The 23,464-nt window shown below is 39.1% G+C and overlaps 1 protein-coding gene across 1 annotated transcript; it reads left to right on the forward strand.

Annotated features, from left to right (window-relative positions):
* The first annotated feature begins 8,654 nt into the window (after positions 1-8,654).
* On the forward strand, positions 8,655-18,181 carry LOC103715024 (cysteine synthase). Its single transcript, XM_008802522.4, has 10 exons — positions 8,655-9,016; positions 11,197-11,306; positions 11,391-11,448; positions 11,978-12,241; positions 12,341-12,478; positions 12,570-12,621; positions 12,701-12,780; positions 15,885-15,944; positions 16,794-16,874; positions 17,874-18,181. Exons 1-10 carry the CDS (start codon positions 8,759-8,761, stop codon positions 17,964-17,966), a joined length of 1,194 nt encoding a protein of 397 aa, XP_008800744.2. The 5' UTR covers positions 8,655-8,758; the 3' UTR covers positions 17,967-18,181.
* The last annotated feature ends 5,283 nt before the right edge of the window (positions 18,182-23,464 follow it).

The raw sequence follows: 23,464 nt of genomic DNA on the forward strand, positions 1-23,464 counted from the left end.
GAGCAACGAGCACCTCGCCGGCGCCTCCACGACCACGTCGAGGTAGCTCCCCGCCCCCCCGCCTCCAGTGCTCCGTTCGGCACTGGATCGCCGAACAGAACCCTTCTGTTCGGCTGAACAGTGCCGAACAGAAGCCCTCTGTTCGGCAACACTCAACCGAACAGAAGCCTTCTGTTCGGCTGCACGGTGCCGAACAGAAGCCTTCTGTTCGGCTGCACAGTGCCGAACAGAATGGTTCTGTCCGGCTCTGTGCAGCCGAACAGAAGCCTTCTGTTCGGCTCTGTGCAGCCGAACAGAAGCCTTCTGTTCGGCACTGTGCAGCCGAACAGAAGGCTTCTGGTGCCAAATCGCGTGCCGTGCTGAATTTTGTGCCGAACATTTATGTATGCAATTGAATTATTTTCTTTGATATAGCCTAACATTGAATTTCTATATTTTCAGACATGGATCCCCGTCCCGCCAGAGTTAGACCTACGGCGTCAGCTAGGAGACGTCGTGCTAGGATTGCTTCTCCCGAGCCTGCTCATATGCCATCGGACTCTCCTGAGTCAGAGCATGATGATATGCCCGCTAGGGGCGAAGACGATGAGTCCGTTGGACCATGTCCAGGAGGTCCAGAGGATGAGTCCGTCCTGATCAGTTTCAGGACGCATATAGCAGCTTCCATCTGGAGGCAACAGGTATTGTTTATTTGTTATAGCATTATATTTTGTTTATTGATGTTTTATAAAGTAGTAGTAATTATACATTTATATTACAGGAACGAGCTCCACTAAAGTGCATGAACCATACTGCCAAGGTTGGTGAATGGAAGTGGTGGTCTTCAAACCAACCAAATACCAGGTTCAGAGCACTATTGAGGCAGTCGGGCCTCGTAGAGTTAGTACAGTGCTCTTATCGATTCATCGATAAGATTCTGATTTCGGGCTTCGTAGAGAGATGGCAGCCCGAGACGAACACCTTCCATATACCATTTGGCGAGATCACTATCACGTTGGATGATGTATCCGCCATTTTAGGGATTCCTGTCGCAGGTTCCTCAGTATCAGTTTCTCCTGAGAGGATGAGTGATCGGGATGCTGAGGAGCTACTTGTGGAGTTGTTGGGGGTGTCAGCTGGAGACGCGCGTCAGGAGGTACTGTCATCGCGCGGTCAGTCTGTGAGGATGGAGTGGCTGAGGACTCAGTTTCACTCTGTATCTGATAGAGACAGGCAGCAGAGGATAGAGTGTGCAGCACGAGCCTATTTGTTATTTTTGTTAGGCTGCACACTCTTTGCTGATAAGAGTGGGACCAGGGTGCCTATAGCGTATCTGTGTTTACTGCGGGATCTGGATAGGGTGAGCACATATGCCTGGGGTACAGCTGCCTTAGCATATTTGTATCGGCAGTTGGGGATTGCGTCGAGGTCATCAGTGAGACAGATCAGTGGTTATATGACGCTTCTGCAGGCATGGATTTATGAGCATTTTCCAGCACTCAGTCCTCACCCGTCGCTCGAGTATACTGATGCCAGTCCCCGCGTGCACCGCTGGATGCCCGGTACTCCATCCCGTACCACGATGGACCATTTAGTGGTTCTACGTGAGTCATTGGACCTTTTGAGCATCGATGAGGTACGTATCATATTACCATTTGCTTGTGTTTGTCAGTACTTTTAATATGCGATATAGTATTAAACTGAAATGGACCTTTTGTTTTACAGGTTATTTGGGATCCCCATCATCGGCTTCGGGGAGATCGCCCATATATACCCGTCGCATTTTTTAGTGGCTCCATCAAGTGCCTTGATATCGTAGAACCCTATCATCCAGAAAGGGTTCTTAGACAGTTTGGTCGTATTCAGACCATCCCTCGAGCGCCACTAGCCCCTACGCGAGCCAACAGAGGTTCCACAGCAGGCTCGTACCGGATACATTACTCCTATATGGATCAGCTTTGGGAGCGGTGGGAGGACCACGTGCTGAGCCAGGCGAGCAGGAGCCACCCAGTTACCCGGCCATCAGACAGCGTACCGGGATACATGGAGTGGTATCTCCGTATCACGCACGTTGCAGTTCAGCCTCCTCATCTGCGCTCGAGTACTCATTCTGGAGCTAGGGGAGGTCATGATGATGCTGACATGCACCGGCGGCGTAATGCAGCTGCACTCGGTATCAGTACCGACATTGTACGGATGGGTCCCTCAGAGGCTACGTCACTAGGTGCCGGGCACCTATATGATGCTATTTCTCAGATGCATCAGGTACTTCTGGGTGATGAGCCTGGCCCGAGTACAGCACCCTCTCATTCGGATCCAGGACCCTCTCATTCGGACGTACAGCAGTACACGCGTCGACGATGGCGTCATAGGGATTGATGATGGAGCCTTTGTAATCTTTGTAAAGCCTTTGATATTAATGAAAAATATATATTTTTGGTACATTTACGTGTAATCTTTGTAAAGCCTGGCCCGTTCTATTTTACACAAATATAACAGTGCACATAACAATCAATCTAACAATGCGAAGACAGATATTTTTTGATTTATATTGATGATGGAGTTTCACAGTACATGACTCTAAGAGGCCAAAAAAATTTACAACTTTCAAAAATTGTACATATATAAATAATCAATCTAACTCTACTGTCTCGCTAATTATAACATTAGGTGAGATGCTCTCTTTGAACTGTTGAATCCGTGCTTCATATGAATTTTCCCATCCGGTAGCACAAGGAAGATGATATTTTCGCCAGTTGGTCGCTACTGGCGGAACGGGATGTCCCGGCAACAAGAACACCTTCAAAATTAGAAATAAGAAAATATTAATAGCTACAAAATTATAAATAAGCAAAATTAAATAAGCAAAATTAAATATTCGCAAGTGTTGTGAACGTAGTACCTCAACAAAATGATTTCCATTTACGAATCCGATAGCGATATCTTTGCGGGATAGAAGAGGTACTGGCACAGAACGGAGAGGTAGGAAGGTCAGACATTGTTGCAACGAGAGATGGTATAGGACAACATTATAGCAGGATGCTATAAGATGACCCATGTCCGGCATAGTCATCCATCTGTCATATGGTGGACAATCATCATAATATGATAATGCATGAGTGATCTCAGCAATCGTCCCTTCCACACCATATAATGTGCGATAGTGGTCCGAATGACATTGCAACTCTTGCAATAAATCCTTCCTAACACGCACCCAGTCATCTTCTCCAAATCCCAGTAAGTCAGCTATTGCCCTAGTACGAAAAACCTGCAAATAATATCAAATGATAGAAAATATGTAACAATGGCAGAACATGTCCCGTATCGGCACATCTCGGCACGGCACGTACCGACATATCCCGTATCGGCACATCTCGGCACGGCACATCCCGTATCGGCACATCTCGGCACGGCACGTCCCGACATGTCCCGTATCGGCACATCTCGGCACGGCACGTCCCGACATGTCCCGTATCGGCACATGACATACCGGCACGGCACAGACCGTCCCGTAGACGTTGTGATACCTATTGTAAGGAAATAAATATTTGGTACTTACCTTTTGCTTGGGCCGTCTCTTTTGAATCTGAGTAGATGGATTGCGGATGGTAACTTTCTCAACACCAGGTGAATAACTATCCTGTCCAGATAGAACCAACTCAAACGCAGACGGGTCACGTCGAGTAGACGTATCAACCTTCAGTGAAGCGCGCCCACGTGAACCGGTCTTCCGTTTTGCAGGCTCTAAAAGAGGTGTACTATCTGGACTTGCAATCTCTCGTAACTTCTTGATCATCTGCAATTGAGAAGCCCCATCTAACTTCTTGAATCGTAGCGCAATCAAATCTAACTCTGCATCACAACTCAACTGAATTGGCTGCACGGGGGGGGGGGGGGGGGGTAGGCAGAATATCAAGTTTCCTCCAATGAGGATCTATGCAGTCGAGAGGAATGGGCCGACCTTCCACCCTGTACCGCGCAATCTGGTGAGCACATGGTATACCATGTGTGCGTCGAATAGCGCACCCACAATTTGAATCATCAAATCCAACTGAATTGGCTCGTTTCGATTGGGCGAGGACATGATTTAACGCACTTATAGATATGAAACCTCGCAACTCTTTGAATTCAGCTGGCTTGAAGTTGTGCTGCACTACCAATAAACTCTTCTCCAATGAGGCTTTAACGGAGCTGTGCTGCAACTCAATCAATCCATGTATTCTAGTCCAAGATGACTCGAAACTTCCTTGGCTTGATCCAAGCTGCTTTTTGAGCTTTGCATGTGCACTCTCGACCCTAGTAAACAAATGAAAGTTAGATATAAGAATTGAGGCAAATTAAAATTAAATGAGTCTTTATTTGTGATACCTATTTGTCGTCACATTTCCGTAGTGCCTGCATGTATCAGTCCACGCCGCAACAAATCTTTCCTTGTATTTGCTCAGCCAAGTATCTGACACATACTGTAGTGCATCTGGATAGGTACCGAACTCTCTCTGCAGTGCACTCCAGCGATCATTATACTCGTCTTCCATGGAGGACAGCACTAGTACATTCCAACTCATAATAAATTTATCCCATTTCTCCTTCAATTCGAAAAATTTTTTGCACTTGGCCAAAACATTCCTACTAATATGCCATCTACATAATAAATGTCTAGCAGTAGGAAATACTCTATGAATTGCATTCATCAAAGCCAAGTCTCTATCTGTAACAATCAACTCAGGCAAAACATCATCAGCTATGACACTGCGCAATCTCTCTAATGCCCAAGTATAGCTTTCTTCCCCCTCAGAATTTAAGTATACAAAAGCAACTGAAAATGTCATGTCAGTAGATGTCACCCCCACAATCTCTAAGAGCAGAAGACGATACCTATTCGTCTTGTACGTGCAATCCATTATCAACACACGGGGAAATGCACGGAACAAATCAATGCTGCCAGGGTGTGCCCAAAATAAGTCATGCACAACATCCGTATTAGTACAATTCCTATGCCACTCAATATATTTAGCCTCTGATAATTTACCTAATAGATGTTGCATTTCAGACCTCCCGGCTTTCTCTGCAACCTTAAACCGTTGACGTACATTGTAGATAGTCTTGATAGTCGTAACATTGAGGGCATCTCTTTCCTTCAATGTGGATAATATGTCCTTTGGACGAACCAAACTCTTCGACATATCCACTAACAATTCCGTCTCCTGCTCAGATAATCTCCCTGCATATGAGTGCCCCTCCAGATTCTCTGCAGCGGGATGATTGTGCACTCCACATACGACCAGTAATATCCAATCATCCGCAGTATCCAATTTCTTTCCTCTTAATGCAAAAGGGCATCCACACTTCTTTGTCCCACAGGCAGTCTTTATTCGCTTTTCTTTTGTGGTTCGGTACGTCCCACCCCTCTCACAACCTAACGTAATTCTGGGTTTCTTAGAAATGGTACCTGCATCGGATGATTTGATTACAACAACAAAACCATTTCGCCTCCCAGCTTCACGACACCAATTACACAAGTCCTCTCTACTCTTGAAGATCTATACATTAAACAATTTATGTAAGTACACAGTTGTAAAAATAGCTCGCTAAACTAATACAAAATTGCACAATATATTATAATACCTCGTAAGTTGTAAATTCGCTTGTGTAATCCAGTACAAATTCTGATCCAATTATACTCGATTCGGTTGTAGCATAGCCCTACATATAAAATAATTTATCACCAAGAATTAATGAATCAGAGGAACTGTTCGGCACAAAATTCAGCACGGCACGCGATTTGGCACGAGAAGGCTTCTGTTCGGCTGCAGAGTGCCGAACAGAAGCCTTCTGTTCGGCTTCAGTGTGCCGGACAGAAGCCTTATGTTCGGCACTGTGCAGCCGAACAGAAGCCTTCTGTTCGGTAGAGCGTTGCCGAACAGAAGGCTTCTGTTCGGCACTATGCAGCCGAACAGAAGCCTTTTGTTCGGCGATCCAGTGCCGAACGGAGCACGAACCGTGAAAAAAAAAAACTTTCGAAACAAGGTGGAACACGTACCTTTGCGGCCGATTCTTCGTCCCAAATCACTAGTTGCTTGTCCATGCTTCGAATGGGGCTTAAATCTCCTTCAAAGATCGCCTAAACGATGTAAATGGATCGAGGGGTTTAAGGGGGGTTTGAGGGGTGGTTTTTTTTTTCCTTTTCAAAACGAAACGGAGGAGGAGACGGAGGAGGAGGAAGGGGGGTGTACTGAGAAAATTTCAAGGGCAATATGGTAATTACACTAAAGGTTAGTTTGGGTATTTTCTTTTTGGTTTTTGGGGGGTGTGCTGAACACTAAAGGTTAGTTTGGGTATTTTTTGGGGGGTTACAGTAAACTGTAATGCTGCGGAGCTCCTCATAGAATTTCTGTACGGGATATGCTATCTATCTTCAATTAGGCCAATGAGAGACATGGAATTAACTCCATTATCATCTAAAACATTGTCTTGTCTCCAATGGGACAACAGGCATTACGCAAGAATATGCGATAATGTACCAACAATCTCCAATGAAGAACATAATGTGGCAGGTAGTCAAATCTAAGAGACTTCCCACCAAAACAAGGATATACGCAGATGTTGTTTAATTTTCTATGCCCAATTTGCTTGAGGATTACAAAGAGTTCTATCAAGAGATATAAGCTTGTACGGTTCCTACCATCAGACCCATAAGACTACTATTTCGCTAGCCTAGCCAGTTATCATAAACACCACTAGGTAGCTTGTCCTTTCTCCTCTCCAATGAGGTCAACCTTTATGTAACGAGACATGCAAAAGGAGCATGCTAGCAAGGAGTGTAGGATCATAATTATCAATATTTCATCCAATTATAGCTATCATAGATAATGATGAAAGATATTTAAGGGCGGTTTGTTTGCTTGCAATCCAATTACATGACAACTAGAATTGCAATCACAGACAATTGGTACTACAAATACAATTATAACTATTTGTTTGTTTGATGTCAAAGGAGATATACTCGAATGAATTCAATGTACCAAAAGGTATTTAAGGGTGGTTTGTTTGCTTGCAATCCAATTACATGACAACTGAAATTGCAATCATAGACAATTGGTACTGCAAATGCAATTATAGTTATTTGTTTGTTTGATGTCAAAGGAGATATGTTGATGCTATAATTGAGCTAGCAAGGTTATCACTTTAGAAATAACGAGAATTTTCTATTATAATATAATATTTACCATATTATTTTATAATTATGATGAAAAAATAATATTGGTATTGAACTATCATTGGATTAGTATGACAATAATTATCATATTAATTATATTAATGTAGAATAAAATGATAAAATAATAATTAGATATGTTACTGTAATCATAAATATACAATGTGCATTAAAATAAAAAATAGTTATTATATGTTATATTTATTATTATTGTTATATTATTATAGTTGTAAGGCTACAGTGAAGATGGAGTAGCGTGCAGTTGGAGTGGTCGGAGGATTTATTTGAAAGGGCCTTCTCAAATACAAGGAATCTAGTATTTGGAACTATGATCAATTTTACTTAGTTTCAATTATAAGTTTTTTGAGAGAATTTTTCAATAACAAGCTTTAGATCTTTCTTTATGATTGAACTGTAGCCAACAGTTACAATTGCAAACATCTAAACACTTATTTTGTGCACATCCAATTTAATTCCATCCAATTACAACTACATCCTACCAATTATAGGCAGATAAACAATCCCTTAATCTAACTTGTATGCTAATGAAGAATTTGCAAACCATCTCATCTCCTATCTGTGTTGAGATTACATCACAGATCATCGGTTCACGCCCTATAGATATTCAACATGATAGAATATGCATTGTCCTAGTCTTCTCTAATCATCTATCATCTATAGATACATCGATAGTTGGTAATATAGATTTGATGACTTCAATTCAAGCATAAGCATGGAAAAGATCCAAATTGTTTGTGAACCCTTATTATTTCTTTTTTTTTTCTTTTTTTCCTTGTTGGGGCCAGGGGTTGACGGATCCATCATATACGTGCATTTGTGCATGTTTAAACCATCTAGATGTTTTGCAATTAGGATCACCATGTAGACAACATAAATATGCAACTCTTAAAGAACAAGAAATTTCATTACATAATATAATTTAACTCTGCTTGACAATTACAATTCTATGCATAACAAATCAATATAGTTTGTCTATTTTTCTCATATATCAATATAGTTTGTCTATTTTTGGCATGTGATTGAGTGACTTAATGGACTAGCCCATAGCTGATACTTCGCCTCGGATTTGAACCCAACCCAGCTTGAGACTCATTTATGGCTCTCCAAGTTATATTTTTGTACATCAATGTCGTATGACAGAGACGAAGCCGTGGTGTCAATTCTTATTGACCAACCTCAGCAACGACTAGCCCACTGAGTCCACCGCACCCGTAGTCCTGCGACGCGTTGACTTTTAAACAAACCTATTAAAAGAAAGATTCGTTTCCCCAATACCTTCCCCAACACTTCCAGATTCGGGCCCACCAGTTCACCACAAAACCCATTGAGCCGGATTCCTTCTCGGTTTCTACCCTTTTAATACAACCACGGGGGCGGCTTAGTAATACAAGAGTTGGATAAAAAAAAATAGAAAAGGAATAAATAAAGATAAAAAGAGGAATAAAATTCCTTTATCTATCCGAATCCTGGGGTTTGGGACATCGGGGATTTGCCCACAAATTCTTCTTCTTTCTTCTCCCATTTCCTCTATCCGAATCGAGAGCCATGGCTTCTCTCTCGAGCGGCATCGCCTCTTCCTTCCTCTCTCAAGCCCGATCGCCTCAAGAAATCCCCCTCCCCTTGATCCAATCTCGACCCACTCGCCTCCCAGCTCGATCTCTCAAGAAGTCTCTTCCATCGATCGGTGTTCGAAGAATCGCTTCTTGTCCCTCTTGGACTCACTACCCCGTCGTCTGCAAAGCCGTTTCTATGAAGCCCCAGACGGAGATCGAAGGCCTCAACGTCGCTGAAGACGTCACTCAGGTACTAGAAAGCGATTCATTAATCTCTTATTTTAATTCGATTGTGACGTCAGTTAATTCTTTCGTTTGTGAAATCTTATCTGGAATCGATAATTTTAGTTTTTTTTTTTTTTAAAGTTATTTGGGAGCATCTAGTTTAGCGTTTAATTAGTGTTCTCTTGTTCGTTAGCAGTGACAGTGAATGAGAATTTATTGGCTTGTATATGTTTGCGTGAAAATTATGCTATGGGTAATGATCATGACAATCAGAACTGTCTGAAAAATTGCAAGATTAGTAAAAATTATTTATTTTCAGCTACGTAATGATAATTGCTTTATTGCATCTATCTTACAGTTCAATAGACATTATTTGGTTCTTTCCCTTGCTTCCATATCAACTAGTTGGCTGAATAGTTGTTAGAATTGTAATGAAATTAAGAACTATATTTTGGCAACGAGAAATTTGACCGAGAATCTATTCTGATGGAGATCTGATAGTTTGACAGCTATCTGAAAGTATACTTAGGTCAATACATTTCAAGATATGCTCGTTCATAGTGGATGGATAAGCCAAACATATTGTGAAAGCTGATGCATATCTACCGATGTTTCTCAAGTCATTTAATTAAACACTTGAGCTGCCTAGCCTTTTAAATGTCTGTTTGCTAATATAAATTCAGGAACTTTAAGCATCTTCATCATTTTTCTTTCTAATTTATCATTATCTATTATTGTATAGTGTATCTGTGAAAATTGTGTTTATTAAACTTATCATTCTTTATAATGAAGGATGTGCATATCAAAAATTTGGTGCATCAAGTTTTCAATCAGAACTTAGATGCACCAATTACTTCATCAAACTGCCTATTTTTTGTCATCATCTTGGAACTTGCAAGTGTGATGAGCTGATATTATTCTTACAAAGAAAATAACTGAAAAATGTGGAACATCTTCCCCCTCCCTCCCTCAATGTCATTGAACTTCCTATTGTTTGTCATCATCTCGCAACTTGTGAGGGGACTTTCATTCTTATAAAGAAAAGAACTGAAAAATATGGAACCTCCCCCCCCCCCCCCCCCCCCCCCCCCCCCCCAACTCCACGAAAAACCCCCCTATTTTTATAACACGAATTTTATCATCCCAGTACCCTTTGGATTTATAAATAAATTGTATGATTATTTCTTTTCTCTTGATAAATTCTACCTTATTCATTAAACCGAGTCCTGTAATTTCTCATCAGCTAGGCCTAAGTCAATTTTGAAATCCATCCTCCTTCAACCCAATGTCAGATAGGAACTTGTTTATCTTCCTGAACTGACTTCTATAATTGCAGGGAGAGGTAATTGATGCGCCAATCTAGTGGTCTGACTCCATCCGAGTAGTACGATATCCTCCTCCTCTACAAGAACCAATCTTGACCCCTGTCCAGAACCTAAGAGTTGTAATTAGGAGGAATGCAGATGTTATTAGCATACAATAAACTGGCTGACCAGCAAAGCCTCCTTCCTAAGATAAGATACATGGTAGTGGAAAAAGCTTTTACAAAGAATTAGGTCTGATCTGATGCCAACAAATTCAGCAGATCAGGGGTCACTAAATTGCTATAACACCCAAAAAATGGCATCTCAATGTACCATAGAATTTCAACAAAAATCTGATCATAGATATGGAGCATGTGCCTTGAGAGATAGGTTAGAATCTGAGCAATAATCTAAGAATCAACTATAGGAACCAGCTTACTTGAGGCTGTGAAAGAAGGGGAATGCACCAAATTGGATAGCTGAAAAGACTGTATTAAGTCCACTATGTTGAGGGTAAGAAAGCTTTTATAAGATTGTTAAAAGCCAGAAAGGAAAAAACTGCTGTTAAGGATTTGTTAAAAGGCAGAAAGGAAAAAATGTTGTTAAGGATTTGTTTCAGTACTTTAACTTTTATGCAATTCCACTGGATTCATATGTTGTCAAAGATGCTCTTAAATAAAAGACAAGTACATACATCCAGGTGTCATAATCTTGCGATGCTACATAGCACTTCACAATTAACACCATAATGCTTCTTATCATTTCAACATTGATACTTAAAGATCCCGTGCATGATAAAGCAGATGAGTTTATGTCTGGACTTTCTTCACAATCCATCACATTATTACTGAAATGGATCTTGATTATTCCTCAAGTGTTTATTGTCACTGCTTTCTTGCAGCTTATCGGGAAGACCCCAATGGTATATCTAAATAATATTTTGAAGGGATGTGTTGCCAATATTGCCGCCAAGCTTGAGATTATGGAGCCATGTTGCAGTGTTAAAGACAGGTAAATTTTTATCTTTATTTTTACTTTTTGTGTGAATTTTTAATCAAACTGACTAAATGTGTGAATTTTTTAACTTATCACCAGGATAGGCTACAGTATGATAGCTGATGCTGAGGAGAAGGGGCTTATAACCCCTGGGAAGGTAACTATTGATTTTTGCTACTTTTTCATGCATTCTTTTAAGATGTGTTTCTCTCAGCTTTCTGAATAAGATAATTATTTGAGCCTGTAGTATCAGTTCAACATATTAAATTCGTTAACTTTAATGCTAATTGAATGCATAATGTTTATGTCTTTATTACTGGGATTTTCTTGACATTCTAGAAGGTTAGAAATAAAAAAAATTGCAGAAGTAGCGGGCTGAAGATCAGATAACAACTTTGGTTTTGGCAAAACATGCTAGTTGCTGATTCTAGATGACTTACTTTTACATCTTCAATCTTTTAGAAAAAATAAAAAATGACTGCGAACTATGACTTTGTCGTTTCTTTGATCTCTCTTTTTTTTTCTCTTCCTAAGAATAATTGGTGACTGAAAGTTCATGAAAGGATATATAACTTATTCTTCTTCTTCTTCCACTTTCTTTCAGATCACCATGACTCATCATTATCGTTAGAATTCTTATGATTTATTAATTGTTGAGCTTCTATCTTTAAACTTCCTGTTTCAAGAGTATTCTGGTGGAACCAACAAGTGGGAACACAGGCATTGGGCTTGCCTTTATTGCTGCTGCTAAAGGATATAAACTGATCCTGACAATGCCTGCATCAATGAGCATTGAAAGACGAGTTCTGTTGAAAGCTTTCGGGGCAGAACTTGTCCTTACAGATTCTGCCAAGGGCATGAAGGGAGCAGTTCAAAAGGCTGAAGAGATTTTAAAGAACACACCAAATGCCTACATGCTTCAGCAGTTTGACAATCCTGCAAATCCGAAGGTGAAACAGAAGCAGAATCCAGTTTGCTGTCTTTTCTGTATGGCCTTATATAGAACATTCCTGACTGTTTCTCTCTGGTTCTTCATGTCCTTGATGCAGGTACACTATGAGACTACTGGTCCAGAAATCTGGGAAGATACAAGAGGGAAAGTGGACATATTTGTTGCTGGAATTGGAACTGGTGGAACTATATCTGGTGTTGGGCATTTCTTGAAGAGCAAAAATCCTAACATAAAGGTGCCTTGTGTCTTTTTTTATTTTCTAATTCTGTGGTTTGTTTATCATTTGTAATTCGTAATTCTCATTACATGTTTTCTAAGTTCTGCAGGTTATTGGAATTGAACCTGCTGAAAGCAATATACTTTCAGGGGGAAAGCCTGGTATAAGCTAAGAGCAAGAGCATTTCCTTTACTTCTTCCCCTTTCTCTTCTACTTATTTCCGGGGTCTTACTCTTGCAGGTCCACACAAGATTCAAGGCATTGGGGCAGGTTTCGTACCAAGGAATTTAGACCATGAAGTAGTTGATGAAATTATAGAGGTTCGAGCTTGTTTTATTCCTTATATGCCTTGTTATAAATAGATCTCATGCTTACTGAATATAATTTCAATCTGTTTCATACCATCAAAAGGATTTTAAAATCCAACTCTTTGCACATACCAAACTGCAGTCAATTTTTTCCAATGTGTTCATCTATATCCCCATTTCATCAGCTTCCACTCTTTTGTGCAATTTTGGGCGAACACCTCCTCAATTGCCCTCTACAAAATTGTGCTATTGTCCCTTAGACACATGCGTGAAAGGTGTTGAATCTGTTGCAAACTGCTTATCTGCTTGCACTGTGTTGATACTGAAAGACTTATATCGAATATAAGCATATTGTCCTTTGATTTTCAAGCTATACTTTGCTCCTCATCCTGCTATTCTCCCTATAGCTCCATTAGATACAAGCAGCAAAAGGTTAATTGTATCTTCGAATACTGTCTCCTTGCTACTTTGTATCCTGTTCACATTTCTAGTTCCAATGGTTTGACCTATTTTTATTACAGCTGTCTTAGCCTCATCTCGTTCCTTGATACCATTGTGTGAACTATATTCTCATATCAACAATTCTTTTGCTCTCACATGTGTAGACCCAAATTTTCATATTAAACATATTCTGTAATTTGATTATTTTAATTGAATTGGTGTGATTAGCAATTTTTACCATATACCAGGAAAACTCCTTTAAGGGGGTCTTAGTTGACAGCTTGGTAATTGGGTGATATGAAAACAAATACATCCTTAGTTCACAGACTATTTAAAAGAAATTGCATTTAAGTTGGTTAGCTTGGGGGATATTGGGGTGAGAGGGAGGGGGAAGCAACCCAAGTTACTCTCAAAATTAAAATGTTGCCTCATACTGACTCTACCTAGAGATTAGCATATGAAAAACTCATATATTTCAAATTGCTGAAACGGCCCTCTATATATTTATTATTGGCCTAACTATCTGTATGATACCAGTCGTACCATCCCATTCCGGTGGTTTTTGAAATCATAATCTAGACACAGGTGGATCTTTCATTAATTAATAGAAAGCATATTGACTGGTAAATATCCTTCCTTCACAATTTAATTTTATTATGTGAAGTGTTTGGAAGCGAGTTCAATTTAGTTTTCTGAGAACAACTAGATGTTGGAAACAAGCACATAATAGCAAAGGTCTAGTGATGAAATTATCAAATATTAAAAGACAGTTTATAGTGTTCACAAGATAAGAGTACAAACTAGTCCAAGGTTCTCTTTATGGTTTTTGATGAAATTCTCACTAGTTTTTGCATGTTAATCTTTTAAGTTGTTGTTTCCTGTTTCTTGCTTTGGGAAGCTTTCCTAACCCTCATTTCTCCCTTCCTACTTCTCGTTTATATGCTCTTTTTAGCATGTGTTTCCTGCTGTGGCTTTTGTAACACTAAGCACTAAAAAGATTTTTGGCATCAGAGTTTTTACCCCTCTGGTAATAAGCTGTATCTTGTTATCATTATATTTTAAAGATAGGTAGTCTATAGTAGACACTTGGCCTTCAGGCTATATTGATATTCTATCTATTTGAAAGAATTTTCTTTTCTGGATCTCATGGTGATGATGAAGCTTTTGGAAGCATTTGAGAGCTTTCTTATGCCGGATCTTGTGCAACTTTTTGGAAAATTAGACTAAGCAAGAAGGAAATAGGTGGACATGTGTGAAGTGATAGAAAATTTGGTTGAACTCTAGGGTCATGTTAGCTACTAACCCTCATTGAATGCTTCAAGATTCCTTTTTCCTTAACTTAATAAATACCTAGTTTGGTTGAAGTTTTTGGGGGTTAGCGGGATAAGTTGTGGAAAAAGGTGAGCAAGTAAGAAAGAGAAGGGAGGGCAGGAGAGTACACAAAGGGTCGATATTATTTCACCCTCTTGAGTGACATAATATTACTCCGTTGAAGTTAACTTTTTGGTGTCGATGGACCAACTTTAACCCATGCAAAAGTAGCCTTGCTTGTGTGTGTGTTGTTTTTTGGGGGGGGGGGGGGGGGGTTAGTGGGATAACCCAACTTTAACCCCTAGATAGCCCGCAACAAAACATTGCCTAAGCGTCTTCTTTCTGCCACTCTACGGAAAGAGGAGTCTTAGGTTCCGGTGTTCACTTGCTAATTGCTACAGAGTTGAAACTAGGTTGACCTAGTTCAGGTTTTAGTTAGGCCTAGATTGGGCCCAAAGTTTTGTTAAGGCTTTAGGTCAGGCTCAGGCTCGAAAAAATTCCAACCTTAGGCCCGAATATAACTCGGGCCCCGACGAAGCCTAGTTAAGGCTGATCGAATTAAGCTTGACTAGGTCAAAAGCTTGGGCCCAACCAGAATAGGCCTGACTGGGCCGAAAGTCTTAGCTTGAACCATGCAACCTCGTCCGATTTTGATCAGACGCTCCGTGAGACATGTGCGTGGCTCCGCTTGCTGCATGCTCCTCTAGAACACAAACTTCCCTTCCACATCTTCACTAGAAGCTTCAATACCATACCCTCTCCTCATGCTATATCTTGATCCCTAATGATGGCTGCCATGATTGCTTCCAAGGGAGCCCCCGTCTCCAAGCTCCTTGTCTTTCCGATCCACAAACCTCCGCTGCCCTATCCTTCTCCACCAAGATTTGCAACCTTGTCAAAGATAGGACACTCAACATCAACTGATGCCTCTCCAGTTCTTGCTGTTGTCGCCATCACGGTGGAGTTGGGTAGAGGTGCCACTTTTAGTTGGCGAGGCAATTTGGATTGGCAAGATCAATCGAGGAGTGGGCCGAGCTGCAGATCTAATAATGATAGTGGTTCTTTCAATTATGGGTGTTGATTTCTGTTGATGAGACACATGGTATGATATGATTTCATATTTGTTTTTTTACTTACTGTCTGATCTTTTGTTATCTTTACTCCACACAATTCTTCTGCCTTTTTTTTGGAAAAAGGAAAGTAAGAAAGTAAGAAAGAAGGAAATATAGGGTGAATGCAGGGGAAAAAATGAATCAAAGATTATGAAAGTGTTTATAAAGAATATTTGGGCTACAATCCATCCAGCTGCTACTTCTGATGCTTACTAATGTTGGTATTCGTCATTTATGCATACTGTATTACAGATATCCAGTGATGAAGCTGTTGAGACGGCAAAGCAGTTAGCTCTTCAGGAAGGACTGCTGGTAAGTGTCATGTGTTAGCATTCTGGATAAGGTCTGGCTAAAGCTTCACCATGCATCTGATTGTTAATCATCTACTTGGATTACATGATTATGCCCATGTCCTTTTGTGCTTCATGGCATGCTAAAGATGATAATTAGTAGCATTATATTTTCCCCTGGTACATAGAGAGAAATGCCCACCAATACTTTTTCTGCAAATGCAACCTCAATAGCTTTGCTTTGTGTAAATGTTGTGGACGGAGCTTGAAAGATGAAAGTGCTTTTAGAACATTAATTTGACTTTTGATATGACTTCTTTATCGTTATCAGAACCTTGAATTTCAACCCCTCCAATGTATTTGTAGTCCTAACACTATGAATCTCTTCAGCTCATTGCATTTAGATCTGGGTGGGAATGAATATTTGTGGAGTTACCTAGGTCAATCTCCATCGGCAATTTCCATAATGTGTTATGAAAAGAAACATACTTTTTCATAGGTATTTTCCCTTTTCAGAAAAGAAAATATTTTTGGCTGTACTAGTTAGCAAGTAAAAGATAGGTTTTCGGGCTAAACTTTTAGTTTAAGGATATGCTTTTTCGTGATTCAAATGGCCACAAATGTGCTGTGTCCATGGTTTCTAACAACAAGGATGCTAATTGATACAACGGAGGTATCTTTCTTCTGAGCTATAACAAATGTTAACGATACAAAGGATTGTTAATGCAAAAGTGGGCGAAAGAAAAATAAACTTGTGACGTAATTTTTACTCTTCTTATATTGTAGTGCAGCATCAAATACTTAACACAAACAATGGTTTGCTTATATGCATGAATTCACTCATTTGTTAATTTCTAATCTATTTATGCAGGTTGGCATATCTTCTGGAGCAGCGGCTGCTGCTGCTATGAAAGTTGCAAAGAGACCAGAAAATGCTGGGAAACTTATTGCAGTATGTTCATATTTTTCAGCTCTCTAAATTGAAAGTGGATGAATGATTTCAATAAATGCACAAGCAAGAACGGTAGGGGACAAATCCTAATACATAAATAAGCTGACTTTTAATGGACCAGATGATGAATGGTGGATGAAAAAAAGAAAACTCATGCGAATATAGACAGGAGCTATTACTCTTAAAAGATGTGAGGAACTAAGAATACTCACGTCTGAAGCTAAAGCTGAATACAAAAAGGTTGAGGTGAAATCCATCAGATCCCATGCTATGTTTCCTATGCTAATGCGTTCATTCAAAGAAACATAGATGAGATGTGAGATATACATCTACATTCATCACAAATCATGAAACAAATGAAAAACATACATGGATAACAACAATGTACGGTGCTTGCAATTTAATTATCAGATGACATTTTTTCAAGTATATGCTAGCGAATTTCTAAAAGAATAATGGCCAATAATGTGGTTACCTTTAAGTTGTTCGATATTGTAGCATTTACACTCCTTAAAAAATGCATGATATCTCGTATTGTACGATTGGATGGAATTGTTGATATTTGATTGATCCCCATGGGCTTGATGTTGATGCAGAACTACAAAAAACCACTTATGCACTGTTTATAAATGAAAATTCTGAGTTTGAGTTGGGAACATAGCAGGTGTATTCTGACAAAACTTAATGCAGATCTTTATTTTGCATACTGGCATGCCCTTCTCAAATCAGCTTCATACCTACAAGTTGACTCGTGTACACTTTTCATGTGACTACATACACAGACATGCACACATTCAAGCATACAATACACATATATATACATACATATGCACCTACAAATACAAATAAATGTACATACATACATATGTATGTACATATGTATGCATATTAGCAGAAACATATACAGACCTGCACACACGCAAACCATCCCAATATAGATCATATGCTTGAGCATCCTTATCAAGCCCAAATTTTATTTAACAATTTGGTTGGTTTCAGGTTGTCTTCCCAAGCTTTGGTGAGAGATACCTCTCCTCTGTTTTATTTCAGTCGATACGAGATGAATGCGAGAAGATGCAACCTGAACCCTGATCAGTACTGTTATGTTCAATGACAGCTGTCAATCAGATTTTCCTTCAAATTGTAACAAGAGAAATTTGAGTCTGTCAATGAAATAAGGGATTTGCAGTCTGGCCCTTTATCTGCCAACATTTCTCGTCATGATAAATATTGAGGAAAGCAAATTGAAATAAAAAACAGCTCTCTGTCACTCTCTTTGGGTAAAAATTTGCACCGTTTCTTGTTCATTTGACCGTGGAATGATGCAGAGAGTTTTGGGTCTACAAGCTGAGGAAGGTTCACCTGCCTCAGAAATCTGTCGTTCCCAAGCTGGCCTGCAGGGAAGGTGCCTTTTCATGTCTGTATGCTTGTCTTTTTTCTCAGACTTCTGATCAGATTTAAGTTGTTTGTCACTTCAAGAATGAGTGCCTATGATTGCAAGCTTAGACTGATGTTTTAAATTCTGCTCCAGCTTCCCCTTCTTCCTTGCCTCGCCTCCTCTCCCTGTGTAGTATAGGCAAAGGCAAATGAAGTTTACATCAGCCTTGGCTTGGTAGGCTAATCTGTCCATCATTTGCCTGGCCTTTCTTCACTGACATTGTCTTGTTGTGGTCTTGTTCAGTTCTTAGTGCTACTGATCTCTTGGCATTCTGACAACAGCATAGAATGTCTCTAGAGGCGCCCTTTGAAGTTGATCAGGAGCATTCACCTTATATCCAGCAACTCTCTCAAACTTTGAGCATTTGGTCCCTGAGAACCTACTAACTTTGAGTTTCTAGATGGCTTTCTTATGAAGCAACCATGTTCGAGGTGGCTCCGGGATATCCGATGGTGGAGCAAGTCAGTACTAGTGTGACCCAATGGTAGAGTAGCCACCATATGAACACTTTTAAGGGAATTAGTTCACCATTGGGAGCCCTTTTTTTCGAGAATTGCCAATCTAGCAAGAATTGCTTAGTTTGCAACTTTAGCGCTTAGTTTTTGACTTCTTTTCAGACTTTTGAGGATAAGCAATCGTTCTTATCCCTTACAGAGGTTTCAAATCCTATAAATACCCTCTATATATCCCGGCTTTTCATTAGTTAATGAGAATTATTTTTTTGAATACTATCTTGCTCCTCTTTTCTTTATGTGGTGGATTTTGTGCAAGGCCTGGTGGATTCTAAGGATGACTACGAGGCTAATCGTAACATATTTGAGGTGTGAGCCCTTGTTAAGTAAAAGGTTTTCAGTAGCAAGGCGAAGAAGCTATGTAGTTATTCCTTAATTTTTCAATTTAGTTTCCCCAACCTTTAGTTTTTTTTTTTTTTTGTTTTTTGCTTTCTAACTTCTAGGTTTAGATCTTATCCTATTTAGAATATTTAATTTCTTGTTTAAAAAAATTATAATTTTGGCTCTGGAGCTAAAGTCAAGCCTTCCTTGCTAGTGTCAAATTCTCATAAACATTGGTGTTGTTGGTTCTCATAGCTCAGCTTAATTTGGCTGCAGAGATCCCCTTGACATACCCTTGATAGATCTTTTTTAGGCGGCAAGCTCAACTCCGCCACCAGAAGTGGAAGGTGCAAATTTCTTAGGTTGAATTTCCATTGATCACATTCACAAAATTTTAGTTTCTTTTTCTTTTTGTTGGTTAATGGCATAATTTTAGTTTATTTGGCTGCAAAGTTCTAAGACGCAGAGGCCTGATTTCATAGAGCCAGGGCAGGTAGGCCTTCGACGATAAACCTAAGCAACTATCGAGCCTTGCAAAGGCTTTCAAACATTTCTCTTTGAATGGCTGAATTTTTAGGTTTTCTGATAGAATTGGCCCCATGAATGCATTCAACACTTCATTTATAATTACATGTTTATCTAGGTTTGTACTGGCTTATTCTATGGCTCCACTCCCTAGGCATGTATCCTAAAATAGGTATAGAGATATTTAGAATAACTAGAAAGCCAACTTGACATAACCCAATATTCTCAATATGTGTCACAAGGTTCGTGGAGAAGAATGTAAATAATCTGCGTTGCTCTCATTATATGTGCACAAATAATTCTTTTACCATGAGCAACTTGTGGATTAATTTGTTGCCAAAGAAGATATAAAATATATAAATAAATCTACTTCATTTTATAAATTTATCAGAGCAAAGGTCTTGAGTTCTAATTCTGTCTCCACACTCTTCAACCCTATTATTAAAAAAATTATACATGTGGGGCTCACCCATTAAAGAAAAGTCCGACTGATATGTGAGAGGAAATGTAAGAAAATATAAAATATATAAATAAATTTACCTTATTCTATAAGCTTAAATTTTTGGGACAAGTGGCGATTTTAACAAGTTGGTTGATATAGATTTGTTAAATCAGCTATTCTTGGCTTGATGAGCTTTTCATTTGTAATAATAGGCACCCCAAAACATTTTCCTATAGCTATGGACCCTATGGTTTGGTAATGCCCTTCAAATAATTAAAGACCGAGTTAAAAGAAAAAGGAAAACAAAAGAGCCGCCCTCCTAGGGGGAAGTGGAACCCTGAGATCATACTCGAAGTCTGTCAAGCTAGCAACTCTCATATGGTTCAAAGTATCGTAAAATATCTTCCTTAAATACGCTTATTTGTAGAGCATAAGTAGTAATCGACCATCAGAATTCCCCCACAAAAGCAGTTGCAAAACCAACAGTTCATCTTGGAAATCAGTCTTTTTCTAATCTGCAGCAGCATCCATTAATGGCCGAATAGCCTTTCTTTTCACTCTTTCACTAGTGCAGGCCATGCATGAACATGGCAAGAAAGCATCATGCAACCTTTATTATAAGGTTGTGGTGCAAGACCAACCTAGCGTGCTGCCTTCAATAATGTATGTGAGGCAGTCAAGATGTGACAACCATTTCAGTTGGCATGATGTCATGGTCATGCTGTGTGCATATAGAAATTTCTATGCAAGATTTGGAGCTGTCATGTCTTATTCTAATAAATATTATATGCTTACAAGTGCACCAAGCTATTGATGAACAGCTCCTGTTTGGCTCAACAACAGGCTTGATTGAACTCGTTTGATCAGGAGATGAAACAAACTCGAACTTCAGCTAACCTTGACACATACATGAGTCTTAATTCTCTGTACACTTCAAGCAAGCATCTGAAAAGAGAGAGAAAAAAGAAGGAACTTGGGTTTGGCTCGATAACAAGCTTCTAGATCGTTTGTTCAGCTAAAAAACGAGCCAAGCTTAAACGTTTTTAACAAGCTTGGCTTGACTTGTTCTTGACACTACTTGAAGAGCAATGGTGTTCCATATGCGCGACATGTAGCCCGAGGAATGGTTCCTTGGATGATGTCTTAGAAGATTGATGGGTTGCATCTGAAGGGCAAGAGCTATCAAGCATTGCAGAAATCTTCAGCAAATTTCTAAGCATATATTTGCCGTATTAATTTTGAGCAGCAACTATCTATTCTTGTTGTATGTGGACATGATCTTTGTAACTTAGGATTAAACTAACGAATCAAGAATGAGAAAAAGAAATGAAAGCAACATGTTTCATGATTTGGTTGTTGGCCATCGAGTCGCGTGATACAAACTCGTGTAACAATGAGCATGGGACGTCAGAGACAGCTCAAAATTCTCCTCAAAGTTTGACAGTAAGATTGATAAATGAAACGGGTTTCTAGAACAAAGTATGAAGTCAAGAAGGCAAGATCGCATGCTTAATTAATGAACTCTTTCAGTTCTTCGTTTGAAGTGGATTCACACTCTCTTTAACCCCCCCCCCCCCCCCCAAAAAAAAAAAGAACTCTTATCCCACAAACTATATGATAACCTCTGAAAAGTTTAGCAGTACTTTTAAATTATGTATGCAAAGAATTTCTAGGGTTAGGTCTTCAAAGTACCTAGGTTAATTTTTTGGGTGTAGACCTAGGGTTTCATGAGCGTGCTTGGACACTTCCAAAAGATATGCCATGTTACAGCTATTAAGATTCCCATCAAGCTCAAGAAAGCCCATTGGCCACCATGGAATAATTCCCAAGGGTTTTGTTCTTTGTTGTGAGAGAATGAGACCCAGATGAAGCAAGTAGTCCAAAATAAATTACTTTTAACTATAGAAAACTCCAAGCGGACGTATTCTTTGTTGGCAAAGTAGTTTTATCTTATTGATTCTATTCAACAAGTTAGGTGAGAGCACAGGATCAACTACTCATGCACTTAAAGACTCTTCACTCCAGCTGCAGACTACTTATCTTATGACAGGCTAGCAGCAAGGATTAGCTATTTTCCTTATCTAGCTCTGATTTTTTATATATAGACAAAGCATACAGCAATAATAACAAGGCGCAAAGCATTTTTCCTCCAATATATCTTGGGTTTCTTCATATTTTGCCAACTTAAACACTAGATATATATCTGTGATGCATCAAATTGTATGCAGTCATTGTGATAATACTTTCATTCACCTACATCTAAGTTAAATGGACATGTGCTGGGGTGGCAGATCTCCGTGTGAACAGAAATTTTAAAGGAGACATGCCGTCCTGGCACATAAGAATAAAAAAAGTGATGTTCTACAAATTTCCGATGCAGCAGAAATGTTTCAGAGACTTCACACATCTCATCAAAGCAAGAAAAGAAACAGCTAGTTTATCTGACATGATAGGCAACAGATAACGTGAAAAATGTTTCGTGAGTTTGAAAAACAAGGTTCTAGTTAGTCCAAGATGCAAATCGCAATTATTGTTATGGTTTTTCAATATAAATAACTTACTGTTTATTTTGGACTACATTTAGTTTGGAAAATAATGGTTAGTGTATGAAGTAGGAAATAAATATTAGTCCAAGATCTTGAGCTTGAGCTAATATAAAAATCATGAGTTGGGGCCACGGCTCGAAAATCCAATGAGCAAACTCAAAGTTGCTTAATTCATAGAAGAATATGAGTCAGTATTTTGATTAAACCATTATTAGAACATTAATTTTTGAGTGGATCCAACTCAGAAACTGTTGTGCCCCCAATCCGAGATCGCGAGCCATGGATTGCAGCAACCGTCTTCATACTCATAGAAAACTTTCCCCATGAACATGCAAGGCCTCTCATCATGATATCAAAATAGACGAAGAAAATATTTTAAATAATAACATTCAAATTCTAATTAAATAGCAAAATTAAAAGTCTTATAAAACCAAAAATATTTCAAAATCTCGCATCAATTCTAAAATAAAATCTAGTTTAAATAAAAATATCAAAATCTTGTCTCTAATCGTTCTTCCATAATAAATCTCCGAGTCGAGCTAATTCTTTGAATTTGTAAAAATAGTAAGAAATTGTGTAATGAGTTATATAACCCAATAAGTATTAAACACTTTATCTAGATAAATCAAGCATTAAAATAATGATAATATACTGAAATTAAGCATGCAAAATGTATCGATTCAAAGTCAAATCGATATGCTATCAAATTTCAAATCTTCTCTCATAAATCAATTAATTATCTTTCAAATCATTAAGTTCATCTCGACAGCCATGAGCTATGACTATATTTATATCCTTTTTTTTTG

The sequence above is a fragment of the Phoenix dactylifera genome, chromosome 14, assembly GCF_009389715.1.
Source record: "Phoenix dactylifera cultivar Barhee BC4 chromosome 14, palm_55x_up_171113_PBpolish2nd_filt_p, whole genome shotgun sequence".
In the NCBI taxonomy this organism is placed as follows: Eukaryota; Viridiplantae; Streptophyta; class Magnoliopsida; order Arecales; family Arecaceae; genus Phoenix; species Phoenix dactylifera.

Excerpts from the sequence above, each read along its gene's own strand:
- LOC103715024 (XM_008802522.4), top strand. The coding sequence starts at position 8,759 with ATGGCTTCTCTCTCGAGCGGCATCGCCTCTTCCTTCCTCTCTCAAGCC. Across the intron at positions 11,307-11,390 it reads TGTTGCAGTGTTAAAGACAG|GATAGGCTACAGTATGATAG; the intron begins GTAAATTTTTAT and ends ACTTATCACCAG. Across the intron at positions 16,875-17,873 it reads ATGCTGGGAAACTTATTGCA|GTTGTCTTCCCAAGCTTTGG; the intron begins GTATGTTCATAT and ends GGTTGGTTTCAG.